General features: G+C 46.9%; 2 protein-coding genes across 3 annotated transcripts in view; one reads left to right on the top strand and one right to left on the bottom strand.

Moving 5' to 3' along the window:
- The window catches only part of RABL3 (RAB, member of RAS oncogene family like 3), a 36,587-nt gene extending 34,475 nt beyond the window's left edge, over positions 1–2,112 (bottom strand). Inside the window, exon 1 of one of the 2 annotated variants that reach the window (XM_005292694.4) lies at positions 1,950–2,112. In XM_005292694.4, coding sequence (XP_005292751.1) covers positions 1,950–1,995 — 46 coding nt within the window. In that variant the 5' untranslated portion in view covers positions 1,996–2,112. Of the gene's footprint in view, positions 1–1,180; positions 1,705–1,949 lie in introns of those variants that run through there. The other variant, XM_065586935.1, reaches the window with a different exon arrangement.
- A 119-nt stretch (positions 2,113–2,231) lies between these two features.
- GTF2E1 (general transcription factor IIE subunit 1) overlaps positions 2,232–13,741 on the top strand; it is a 94,426-nt gene continuing 82,916 nt past the window's right edge. The window contains exon 1 of the mRNA XM_065586908.1: positions 2,232–2,458. The gene's annotated coding sequence lies outside the window, so the exon portion shown is untranslated. The remainder of the gene's footprint in view (positions 2,459–13,741) is intronic.

Raw genomic sequence — 13,741 nt, 5'->3', positions numbered from 1 at the left:
GAGCTCTCACAGGTACGGCTACCTGAACTGGAAATTACACCTCCAGCTCCACTGTAGACATACCCTATAAATACTGAGGTTTGTAAAATGAAGGATAACAGCACACAGACTTTTATCAAGAGGAATACGTAAGTCTAAGAATATTGTGCTATTGCTTATATAGAAATGGGTAAGTCACATCTGAACCATAGTATCTAGTGCACCTTATTTGAAGGAAGATCTAACTGAATTTGAGAGAGTGCAGCATTAGGCAACTAAAATGGTGAAGGATTAGTGGGTGTTAAATAGCAGTGAGAGTGGTAACACTGGGTGAGGACAATGAAGAAGGGACATGATTAATGTATTTAAACTAAGTTATTCTAAAATTAAGCTTAAATCTAAGAATTTACACCATGCTCATCATTCATGATATCTGATAACTTAATATAGGCCGTAGCTTAACAATCTACTTGAAATTTCTGGACAGACCAGAACAAGACAAAACAGAATTTTATAAGGGAGTGGTGAACAGATGGAATGGATTTTCAATCAAAGATAGTGAAAATATGTTTAAGCAAAAACTGGATGACTCTATGGAATGTATAAAATTAAAAGCATAATTAGTTACTTTTGTACTTGATAGTGGCTGTCTACATCCCCATCCTCTGGTTGTTCCCATGGTTTTTGTTGGTTTGTTTGGGTTTCTTTTGCTTGGAAAGATTTGTCCTCCTCTGACTCAAAGAATTATATTTTTTTAATTTAAGTATTTTTTGAGAGAGTCATTAAACCATTCCAGATATTCTAATGGCCTGCATCTGGTCTATGACTACATAACAATATATGTAGTAAAAAGAACAGGAGTACTTGTGGCATTTTAGAGACTAACAAATTTATTTGAGCATAAGCTTTCGTGGGCTACATCCCACTTCTTCGGATGTAGCCCACAACAGCTTATGCTCAAATAAATTTGTTAGTCTCTAAGGTGCCACAAGTACTGTTTTTTTGCGGATACAGACCAACACGGCTGCTACTCTCAAACCTGAAATATACGTAGTAGAACCTTTAGAAGCCAGAATGATAGGATTTTGCTTTTTACAGTAATTCTCATTTGCTACTCAATCCTATTAGACCTGGCTTCCCACTTAAGACTTGACTTGTACCTTCCTACCAAAAGAAATTAAACCATGGTATCAGGACACACCTGATACAGCTAGCCAATCACTACACCCTTCCATAGAGAGAGCTTGAAACTAACGGGATTCTTCTGGAGATCATGAGCTCAGTCAAGGGAGGCACTAAGAAAAAGCCAATCTGGAAACGCAGGTATTTAGTGAAGGGTGGGGAGAACAAGGGGGCTGTTCTGAAGTCGAGGATGAGGAAACATCAGGGCAGACGCCATTGGAAGGCCGAAGAAGTTTCCACTGTCCAGCCCAATTCTCGCCCCTTTTTCACTTTTACAGGAAGTCTCCTTTGGGGCTGGAATTGCCCAGTTCCCTTCAGGCCCCCGAGAAGAACCAGTCGGCGCCGGGGCTGAGCCCTTCCGCTGATCTGAGGCTTTGGAAAACTGCGGACTGTTCACAGTAGAAAGCAGATTCCGGCCTTTTCGTGCACTGCCGCAGCTCAGAGGGGAGCTCCGTGCAGCGCCTCCCGGCGGGCGAGGGAGCCGCACTGGGCACCCCCTCGGCCCGGTGCGCCGGGTGCCTCTGCACTACACAGGCTGTGAGCGGCCCGCGCGCCAGAGCTGCGCAAAGACACGTGCGGGGGCTGCCGGGGCACGTGGCAGCGCCTGGCGCGGGCGGGAGCCGGATGCCGCTGGCCCGGCGTAGGGAGGAGGGCGGGGCCGACGGGCACCGCTCCGGGGAGGGTGGTCCCCGCTGCCCGCATGTCGCCGGGACGCTCGCTCACGCGATAGCGCGCCAGGCGGAACCGCCCCTGTGCGGGGGAGGGGGTGGGGAGGACCTGTCACTCACCTGAGTCCCCCAGCACCAGCACCTTCACCCTGTCTAACGCAGCCATTTTACCCTGCCCAGCAACAGAGCCTCACACGGCACTACCCCTTCCCGGCGCAGCCAATCATAACCCCCGTCGGACCATTCACTCAACCAATTGGGTGTTCTCTCCCTTCCGCGCCCCACTATATTACCATATTCGCTTTTGATTGGTACATGTGGGTTGAGGCGGGCCTAGTGCCCCTCTTCAGAGAGCGATTGGTGCGCCGCCATCTCAATCCCCTTCTCAGCCGGGGATTGCGTAGCGGCTCCCCGCCCTTTCTCCAGCTGGGTTGGAGCACATCTCCTCGCGCCCTGGCGAGGGCGGGTTACCGCGCGTGTGTGTCACACGGATGCGCCGCCGGGTGGGGGCGGGGTAGCCCGGCGGAGTGATACCATAGTGTGCGCCGAGGTCTGTGTATTATGACGTGAGGTGACGGAGGTCCTGAAAGCGCCGCCTGGAGACGGAGCCAGCCCGGAGCGGCCGGCAGGTCAGTCCCGTGCCTCGGCGCGGGGGGCGGCGGCTGTTGCTGTCGCTGTTCCCCGCGCGCTTCCCCCGGGCACGCGGGGCGGCTTGTGCTGAGATCTTGGGTTCCCCCTCCTGGCACCGATGGTTGGCTCCGTGCGGCGGTGCCCCCACCCCGCCCCCGGACTAAGCCGCCGGGGGAGCGGGGCCGCGTCGTTCTCCGGCTGTTAAAGCCGGACCGAGGCGCGCGCGAGGAAGGGGGTTAAACGGCGCCGGGGCGGCCTCGGGCTGCCGCGCCACGTGCTTTGTGCCGGGCTGGCCGGGGAGCGGGCTTCGGCCCAGTGGCCTCGCAGCCCCCCGACAGACCCCCTTTGGGCCCGACTGATGCCGCGCTCCTCCTCCGGCCCAGAGGTCAGCCCTGCACGCGCCTGCTGGCCGGCGAACTCTACCTTGCATCCGGCTCCCCCAGCTCATAAATGTTTTGTGTGGGGGACTGATCGCTTTCATACCAGCTCCTTTCCTAGTCTCTGGTTACATCTTCTTGTTGTAGAGACGTTGTTGAGTAGTTCCAGACCCAAAATTTAGGCGTTTTCTTTTAAAAATAAACAAAATTACAACATTAGACATGTAAAAAGCAGTGGGCCGGGAGGGAAGACATGGTGGGGATAGAGAAATTATACAAGGAGATCTAGGCTGGGCGACTAGGATCATGGGCTGAAAACTCGGTGATTCAGTTTAGGAAAAATGCAGCTACCCTGTTTCCCCGAAAATAAGACATCCTCCGAAAATAAGGCCTACTTACAGTTTTGCCTCTCGTTGTAATATAAGGCATCCCCCCGATAATAAGACCTCCCCGATAATAAGGCATCCACCGATAATAAGGCATTTTTCATTTCTGAAAAATAAGACATCCCCTGAAAATAAGACCTAGTGCATCTTTGGGAGCAAAAATTAATATAAGACACTGTCTTATTTTCGGGGAAACAGGGTAATATGGGGGGGGGGGGGGATAATCAGAAACAATACCCAATAGGAGGAAGGAATGCCATAAAAGACCAAAAGGCAGTCATAGAAAGCAAAGGAGACATACATTTGCAGTATGATGTTGCAGCAAACATGCACATCTTGGATTCCAAATGACAGGACTTACCCTCCCAGCTTCCTTGGGAAATAGTTCTTGAGGTCGGTACAGTCTCCCTGATAGGAATAATGACATGAAATTAAGACTGATAGCACATCTTTTCAACCACCTTAATTTTCTCTCCCTTCTTTGTGTTTACACCCAATGTTCATAAGCTGTTATGCCTCCACTTAGTTGTTGCTTAGCTACACTAAATATTAGAAGAGCCAAATCATTCCTCATACAATAAATAAGTCAGTCACTTTAGCCTCTTGATCACTTTTGTTGCTTTTCTCTGACCTCCCATTAGTTTGTCAATTTCTTTCTGGTAATATGGTGCCCAATACCAAATAAAACATTCTAGGTCCAGTTGTGTCTGAGACATGAAAAAAAGGTGTTATCTCCCTGCTTGTCAGAAGCTGTGCAAGGAGAACATATTAAGCCCTTTGGACCGTGATGGTGAAATCATGAGAGTTTTTAGAAAGGATGAGAAACATGTTACTCAAATGGACCCACCAGCTTGTTAATATCATTGGAAGTAATTAATTTATTCCACTGTGGTCCCATGAGTTATACTTCTGGTGGAGCAGGATTAGATTCTTCTGCTGGCATTTACTACAGTAACAGTGTAATTGTAGGTACTCCTGTAGTCCTATGCAGTTATATAATCCTTAGGAACATATACATATCCTGTCAGACTACTTGTCTTGCTAGTCTGGTAACCTGTCCTTAGTGGCTACCAATATCTGCTACATGAGAAATAGACAGTCCCAGCCATGCAAGCTGGTCAGTTGTACAGTGCTGCAGGGACTAGAACACCAGAATAAGAATGAGAAGACCTGGGTTCTGTTCCTTGTTTCTGCTACTAACTCAGTGTGGCCTTGAGCAAATCTTTCTCTCTCTCTGCTTGTGTCCATATGTGCAAAATGGTGTAATGTTTTTCCATCATTAGCATATGTGCTAAGCATTACTGTTACACAGGGTTGAGTTTGTATACATGTGAAAGAATTACACTCTGGCCCTGCAGTGTTCAGTTTATACCCCTGAAATGTGTGGACTTCATTACCTTTGTGTCATTTTACTGCCTCTGGTTCCAAATGTTAATTGCAAAATTAGTCAGGTGTTTCTTAATTCCAATCACCATATTGGACTCTAACCACCTTCTTCAGCAAATCCCACAGGCACTTTACGTACTGCAGTGAAAATATCCCCTTTTATTTCTTCTAAAATCACACACCATTAACTTAATTACGTGACCATTTGCTTTTATATTATGAGATGGCAGACTTAAAAGAAATTGATCTGTTTTCACTTTAATCTATTATTTTTTCCCCTCTAATTTCCACTTCTGCTGAGAGGAGTCCTCTAGTAAACATAAATACAAAGAAGTATGTCAATTCATCTCTCACAGTGTCTATAGATGAGGCAAAGGAGGAGAAAGGAGATGCAGTGATCACATTTTGAAGCGACTGAGCACAGGGTTTGCTGGAGCCTCCAGGGAGTGGGATTTGGAATGCTCCAGGAAGTATCAGAGAGAAGCTATGGGATTTGAAACCAGTCTGATGTAGAGGCAGTTTTGTATGATACGAAGAAGAAGAAGGATCCATAGCTCATGGTGGAGAAAACCAGGCTGATACAAACATCCACTGGAGTATCTGAAGTTAGGCCTGCCTAGGTGTAGAGATTAGGAAGGATGCTCATTTACCTGGTTCTGAAATAGGCAGCTGGTGGAGATTTGTGCTTGAGGGTAATATATTGAAGTTACATATCCTATTTAGACATTTCTATTAATGGAATTTTCCCCACTGCAGTTCTGTGGAATCAGCTTATTTTCCCTCTTTTTACTCCTTGTGAAGGAGGATTGAAAAATGGTCACATCAGCTCCAACTTTTCATCCACTGGAAGACTTAATGCTAAACTTCACCAGGTTTGCTGAGCAAGAAGCCAGCAATCAAATCTGGGACTCTTGGATGGCTGCACAAGTAGGATACTGGACAACCTGGATCACAGAGGGAGTGTGTATTGTTATCTATGTACTGCCATAACTTGGCATGGCAGTTGTCAGAGACTTTTAAAAAGACATGGTCCCTGCCCTCTGAGTTTTTGATCTGTATTAGACAAACCTAAAATATGAATATAACAGATGCAGAAAGCAGGTTGTGGAAGATGGGGAGAGGATTAAAATAAACGGTGAGTCATACAGTGAGTCAAACATAAGTTCTAATATTTATAAGCAGAGACTGAAGTCTAGTGGTTAGTGGAAAAATGGACTTGGGACTTTGGGTTCTTCTCCCTTTTTCGCAGTGACTCGCCCTGTGACTGGACAAGTCATTTCATCTTTTTGCCTCAGTTTTCCCCATCTGTTCCCTTCTACATATGAGCATCATGAGGCTTAATAAGTATCAGGGGGTAGCCGTGTTAGTCTGTATCTACAAAAAGAACAAGGAGTCTGGTGGCACCTTAAAGACTAACAGATTTATTTGGGCATAAGCTTTCGTGGGTAAAACCTCACTTTTTCAGATGCATAGAGTGAAAGTTACAGATGCAGGCATTATATACTGACACATGGAGAGCAGGGAGTTACTTCGCAAGTGGAGAACCAGTGTTGACAGGGCCAATTCAATCAGGGTGGATGTGGTCCACTCCCAATAATAGATGAGGAGGTGTCATTTAGCAAGAGATGTTAAGAGTTGCAGTTAGCAAGAGATGTTAAGAGTAACAAGAAGGGTTTCTTCAGGTATGTTAGCAAAAAGAAAAAAATCAAGGAAAGTGTGGGCCCCTTACTGAATGAGGGAGGCAACCTAGTGACCGAGGATGTGGAAAAAGCTAATGTACTCAATGCTTTTTTTGCCTCTGTCTTCACGCACAAGGTGAGCTCCCAGATTGCTGCACTGGGCAGTACAGCATGGGGAGAAGGTGACCAACCCTCTGTGGAGAAAGAAGTGGTTCGGGACTATTTAGAAAAACTGGACATGCACAAGTCCATGGGGCCGGATGCGCTGCATCCGAGGGTGCTAAAGGAGTTGGCGGATGTGATTGCAGAGCCATTAGCCATTATTTTTGAAAACTCATGGCGATCGGGGGAGGTCCCAGATGACTGGAAAAAGGCTAATGTAGTGCCCATCTTTAAAAAAGGGAAGAAGGAGGATCCGGGGAACTACAGGCCAGTCAGCCTCACCTCAGTCCCTGGAAAAATCATGGAGCAGGTCCTCAAGGAATCAATTATGAAACATTTAGAGGAGAGGAAAGTGATCAGGAACAGTCAGCATGGATTCACGAAGGGGAAGTCGTGCCTGACTAACCTAATTGACTTCTATGATGAGATAACTGGCTCTGTGGATGAGGGGAAAGCAGTGGATGTGTTATTCCTTGACTTTAGCAAAGCTTTTGATACGGCCTCCCACAGTATTCTTGCCGCCAAGTTAAAGAAGTATGGGCTGGATGAATGGACTGTAAGGTGGATAGAAAGCTGGCTAGATCGTCGGGCTCAACAGGTAGTGATCAATGGCTCCATGTCTAGTTGGCAGCCGGTTTCAAGCGGAGTGCCCCAAAGGTCGGTCCTGGGGCCGGTTTTGTTTAATATCTTTATTAATGATCTGGAGGATGGTGTGAACTGCACTCTCAGCAAGTTTGCAGATGACACTAAACTAGGAGGCGTGGTAGATACACTAGAGGGTAGGGATCGGATACAGAGGGACCTAGACAAATTAGAGGATTGGGCCGAAAAAAACCTGATGAGGTTCAACAAGGACAAGTGCAGAGTCCTGCACTTAGGACGGAAGAATCCCATGCACTGCTACAGACTAGGGACCGAATGGCTAGGTAGCAGTTCTGCAGAAAAGGACCTAGGGGTCACAGTGGACGAGAAGCTGGATATGAGTCAACAGTGTGCTCTTGTTGCCAAGAAGGCCAACGGCATTTTGGGCTGTATAAGTAGGGGCATGGCCAGCAGATCGAGGGACGTGATCGTTCCCCTTTATTCGACATTGGTGAGGCCTCATCTGGAATACTGTGTCCAGTTTTGGGCCCCACACTATAAGAAGGATGTGGAAAAATTGGAAAGAGTCCAGCGGAGGGCAACAAAAATGATTAGGGGTCTGGAGCACATGACTTATGAGGAGAGGCTGAGGGAACTGGGATTGTTTAGTCTCCAGAAGAGAAGAATGAGGGGGGATTTGATAGTAGCCTTCAACTACCTGAAGGGGGGTTCCAAAGAGGATGGAGCTCGGCTGTTCTCAGTGGTGGCAGATGACAGAACAAGGAGCAATGGTCTCAAGTTGCAGTGGGGGAGGTCCAGGTTGGATATCAGGAAAAACTATTTCACTAGGAGGGTGGTGAAACACTGGAATGCGTTACCTAGGGAGGTGGTGGAGTCTCCTTCCTTGGAGGTTTTTAAGGCCCGGCTTGACAAAGCCCTGGCTGGGATGATTTAGCTGGGAATTGGTCCTGCTTTGAGCAGGGGGTTGGACTAGATGACCTCTTGAGGTCCCTTCCAGCTCTGATATTCTATGATTCTATGAATTCCAGGAGAGGAAAAGCTGCTTCTGTAATGAGCCAGCCACTCCCAGTGCCTATTCAAGCCCAGATTAATGGTGTTAAATTTTCAAATGAATTTTAGTTCTGCTGTTTCTCTTTGAAGTCTGTTTCTGAAGTTTTTTTGTTCAATGATAGTGACTTTTAAATCTGTAATAGAATGACCAGGGAGATTGAAGTGTTCACTTACTGGCTTTTGGATGTTACCATTCCTGATGTCCGATTTGTGTCCATTTATTCTTTTGCGGCGGGACTGTCCGTTTTGGCCAATGTACGTGGCAGAGGGGCATTGCTGGCACATGATGACATATATAACATTAGTAGATGTGCAGGTGAATGAGCCCTTGATGGTGTGGCTGATGTGGTTGGGTCCTCTGATGGTGTCGCCAGAGTAAATATGGGGACAGACTAGGCAACGAAGTTTGCTACAGGGATTGGTTCCTGGGTTGGTGTTTCTGTGGTGTGGTGTGTAGTTGCTGGTGAGTATTTGCTTCAGGTTGGGGGATTGTCTGTAAGCGAGGACTGGCCTGCCTCCCAAGGTCTGTGAGAGTGAGGGATCATTTTCCAGGATAGGTTGTAGATCGTGGATAATGCGCTGGAGAGGTTTTAGCTGGGGGCTGTATGTGGTGGCCAGTGGTGTTCTGTTATTGTCCTTGTTGGGCCTGTCCTGTAGTAGGTGATTTCTGGGTATCCGTCTTGCTCTGTCAATCTGTTTCCTCACTTCCCCAGGTGGGTATTGTAGTTTCAAGAATGCTTGATAAAAGATCTTGTAGGTGTTTGTCTCTGTCTGAGGGGTTGGCGCAAATTTGGTTGTATCTTAGGGCTTGGCTGTAGACAATGGATCGTGTGATGTGTCTTGGATGGAAGCTGGAGGCATGTAGGTACGTATAGTGGTCAGTAGGTTTCCGGTATAGGGTGGTGTTTATGTGACCATCACTTATTTGCACTGTAGTGTCCAGGAAGTGGATCTCTTGTGTGGACTGGTCCAGGCTGAGGTTGATGGTGGGGTGGAAATTGTTGAAGTCCAGGTGGAATTCTTCAAGGGCCTCCTTTCCGTGGGTCCATATGATGAAGATGTCATCAATGTAGCGCAAGTAGAGGAGGGGCACTAGGGGACGAGAGCTGAGGAAGCGTTGTTCTAAGTCTGCCATAAAAATGTTGGCATACTGTGGGGCCATGCGGGTACCGATAGCAGTGCCACTGACTTGAAGGTATAAGTTGTCCCCAAATCTGAAGTGGTTGTGGGTGAGGACAAAGTCACAAAGCTCAGCCACCAGGCGTGCTGTGGCCTCATCAGGGATACTGTTCCTGACAGCTTGTAGTCCATCCTCATGTGGAATATTGGTGTAAAGCGCTTCTACATCCATGGTGGCCAGGATGGTGTTTTCAGGAAGAACACCAATGCATTGTAGTTTCCTCAGGAAGTCGGTGGTGTCTCGAAGATAGCTGGGAGTGCTGGTAGCGTAGGGTCTGAGGAGAGAGTCCAAATAGCCAGATAATCCTGCTGTAAGAGTGCCAATGCCTGAGATGATGGGGCGTCCAGGGTTTCCGGGTTTATGGATCTTGGGTGGCAGATAGAATACCCGGGGTTCTGGGGATGTGTCCATGTAGATTTGTTCCCGTACTGTAGCTGGGAATTTCTTGAGCAGATGGTGTAGTTTCTTTTGGTATTCCTCAGTGGGATAGTGGCCTGTAGAATGTGGTCTTGGAGAGTTGCCTGGAAGCCTCCTGTTCATAATCTGACCTGTTCATTATGACTACAGCATCTCCTTTGTCAGCCCCTTTGATGAGGCTTAGTGAGTGAGACCCCTAGGTGAAAGTCACTAAAGGAATCAGTATAACTCTAGTACACCTCTGCCCTGATAGAACGCTGTCCTTGGGAGCCAAAAAAATCTTACCGTGTTGCAGGTGAAACCACGTTATATCGAACTTGCTTTGATCCGCCAGAGTGCGCAGCCCCGCCCCCCCGGAGCACTGCTTTACCGTGTTCTATCCGAATTCATGTTATATCGGGCCATGTTATATCGGGGTAGAGGTGTATTTTATCAACATCAGTGATGTAGACCAAAATAAATGAGAAGTTACAGGTGTAGTAACCAAATAAAAATTGAAGATAAAAATGGCCGCTTGACTTTTAAAATAAATATATTTATTTTAAGGTTACTGATCTTGCTGACAGATTGTTGTCCCAAGTTTTGGCTTCTAAATGCTGTTATCCTCATCATGTTAGTCAAGTAAAGTGGGAAGGAAGATGGATCAGGCATCACTGGTAGAAATTCTGTTTGGCAAAGAGTTCTTTAAATATTTGTTGTGGCTGTATATAAGGTGAAAAAAAGTTTTATTGCTTCCTGCATAGCTTCGGCAAAGTCTTGGGCAGTGGAACTGTTCCATCTGGCTGTTCCACTGGGTGCTCTTTGCACCCAGTGTCAGTTCTTTGCTGCGACTGTTAAAGGGCTAGCTGTGCATCTCTCCCCTTCTGGTCTCTGAGTGCTAGATCTCATGTCTTCACTTCACCTGAGGGAGAATTCCACAGTTCTCCCACTCTTAGATTAGGTCCTGGACTGCAGCATCCTGTGTATCCACTAGGGCTGGGTCTACACTACCTGCCTGAATCGGCGGGTAGAAATCGACCTCTCGGGGATCGATTTATCGTGTCCCATCGGGACGCAACAATCGATCCCCGAATCAACGCTCTTACTCCACCAGCGGAGGTGGGAGTAAGCGCCGTTGACGGGAAGCCGCAGAGGTCGATTTTGCCGCCGTCCCTACAGCGGGGTAAGTCGGCTGCGATACGTCGAATTCAGCTACGCTATTCGCGTAGCTGAATTTGCGTATCTTAAATCGACCCCCCCCCGTAGTGTAGATGTAGCCTAGGTCTACCCAGCAGGTCCTACTGGGTTAGGCATCTGTGGTTCTTCCCTTTGGGCGTCTGTGACCAATGGTGTATATAGTGACCAGACAGTCTTTTTAAACAAAATTGTTTATTCTCACAGTAAGAACAAAGCATTTAGAGCAAAAGGTGATTTTAAAACTGTCTACAAGCATGTCTGTCATAGCAAAGGCTTACCATCCCCTGATGACAACCTAGGCAGACTTAACTTCAGATACTCAAGTGGGTGTTTGTATGAGCCTGGTTTCCTGGAACAGCACACTAACAACTGCCTCCCTCTCTTTTGAGTCCCTTTTTAAACTTCTGGAGTGCTTTTGATCTTGTGTTCCCATGTCTCTTCCTGTCCAGCATTGTTTCTTAACCTGTTATGGGCTTACCAAGCAATGACTTATCTGGAGCCATTGTTTTCTTCCCTGCTTGTTTTTCCCAATAGCCCCCATTATTAAATCAACAGATTCATACGTAAACCTCCCCAATAATTAGGTTTGCATACAGTATTCATACATTATTACAAAACAGTTCTATGTCCATCATGCTTGTCATGAAATGTCTTCAAATTTATTTACATGTATAATGAATTCAAGCTTAGCTTACTGCTTCCACTCCCAGTTCTCAAGTCTACACATGCAGAGTCTTGCTCACTTGAATTTTAGCCTGTGATGGATATTGGGGCTTTGGAGGTACTGGGAATGCATGTGCTGTCACCTGTGAGTTGGATCCATGTCCTTCGAGTAACAGCAAGAAGTTGTTGGGGACTATTAGTAGAAGTGATAGTTATTTGTGGCAGGAGAGCAAGGTGCCAGCTTCTCTTAAAGAAGAAATTCATTAGACCCTCAGTGAGTTCTCTTGATACTGATATGCTCTCCAACCATTGCTCTAGCTCAAATCACTTATATTTGAGGCAAAATTGAGAAGGCTGTGGCAAAATAACTCCAGTTGCATGTAGATTCTTCATGTTCCTGCCTACAATCAGTTTGGTTTTAGGGCTTAGTATAATATGAAAATTGCATTGGCGGTGGTGGAAGATCAAGTGTCCATGATTATTTTTAGGTCTGTCATGTGCCTTCGGTATTGTCAACTAACTTGCAGACTGTAGTGGGGGTTGAATAGGTCTCCCTTAGGTGATATTATTTCTTGCTATCTGGGTCTCCTCTGAAAGAGATACAGGACAATTACCTGTCTACTAGAAGGTGCTGTTCTGCGGAATTTTATTTAGTCCTTTTGTTAACCATTTTATTGGGATGGGGGTTAGTGAGGAAGAGTGTGGGTTGCAATGTATTCAGTATGCTTATGTCTGAGCTTTATATTTCTGACTGCTGTTGCATTGAAACAGTTCGTCTAAGACTGTCTACACTACAAGCACTACAGCGGCACTTACTACAGCAATGGAAGGAGTCCCCCCACAAGGTGGTAGCTGGCAGACAGAATACTTCTATTGACCTAGCGGTGTCTATACTTGGATGTAGGTTGGCTTAACTACGTCTCTCAGGGATGTGAATTTGGGGCATAGAGGAGGGTTAACTGGGTGAGGTTCAGCCTACACAAAAGTGTATTTGCTAGATGAGGGGTATTAGTTAAAGGAAATAGTGGAAAATCTGCTGGCCATTCTTGCTAAATTAAGTCCATCATTTTCAGTTTGTATAATCTAGGGAATCTTGTTGGATCCCTAGTTGCTACTGCATATTGAAGTACCAGTGATTGCCACATGCATTTATCATATGTACTTGCAAGAAGGCTGTGCTCTTTCCTTTAGAAAGGCTGTGTTTATTTGGACCTTTGTCAGCTCTAAGTTTAAGCTACTGTATTTAAAATTGAAGCACTACATGAGGGTGTACCTTTAAAAGCATTTTGAAACTGTACCTAGCACAGAATTCTGCAGAATTGAATAGGGTCTGGAGAGAAAATGTCTTTCACCTATGCTCTGTGATAATCATGGGGCAGTGTTTCTCAAACTGGGGGTCCTGACCCAGAAAGGGCTAACAAGGCTATTGTAGGTAGCGGTATTGCCACGTTTTCTTCTGCGCTCCCTTCAGAGCTGGGCAGCTGGAGAGCGGTGGCTGCTGGCTGGACGCCTAGCTCTGAACGCAGTACCACTGCCAGCAGCAGTGCAAAAGTAAGGGTGGCATGTGGGCAGGGGTTGTCATTTAAGGGTGTGACGACCCCTCTCAAAAATATTTTCAAAAGTGGGCCCAGCAAAAAATGTTTGAGACCCCCCCGTCATAGGGTATGTCTACACAGCAAGCAAACACCCGTGGCTGGCCTGGGTTAGCTGACACTGGCTGGGGCTACAGGGCTATAACACTGCTGTATAGCCATTCGGGCTTGGGCTGGAGCCTGGGCTCTGGAACCCTCCCCCTTGTGGGCTGCCATAGCTGGGTGAGGGGGGGCAGGTTCCGGAGCCCAGGTTCCAGCTTGAGCCCAAACGTCTACAACGCAGGTTTACAGCCTTGTAGCCCAAGCCCAGGCCCGCCATGGGTGTTTAATTGCTGTGTAGACATCAATAGAGTTGAAGGCCAGAAGAGACCGCTAGACCAGCTTGTCGATCCTCCTGTATATTACAGGGCACCAGCACACTAAACCCAACAATGGAAAAGACACCCAAGTAAATGAGGCCCACAGGAGACTAGACTATTATATGGTACAGGCAGAGAATAGGAGGGACCAGGGTGCACCTTGAGGCTCTCCAAGGACAGGGAAATGATTAAAGCAGCTATACCCAGATAAACCTGGCAAGTGACCCACACTCTCACTGCAGATATGTTGAT

Source organism: Chrysemys picta, chromosome 1, assembly GCF_011386835.1.
Source record: "Chrysemys picta bellii isolate R12L10 chromosome 1, ASM1138683v2, whole genome shotgun sequence".
In the NCBI taxonomy this organism is placed as follows: Eukaryota; Metazoa; Chordata; order Testudines; family Emydidae; genus Chrysemys; species Chrysemys picta.
Note: the sequence above shows the minus strand (reverse complement) of the source record. Positions and strands in the feature narration are given on the sequence as shown.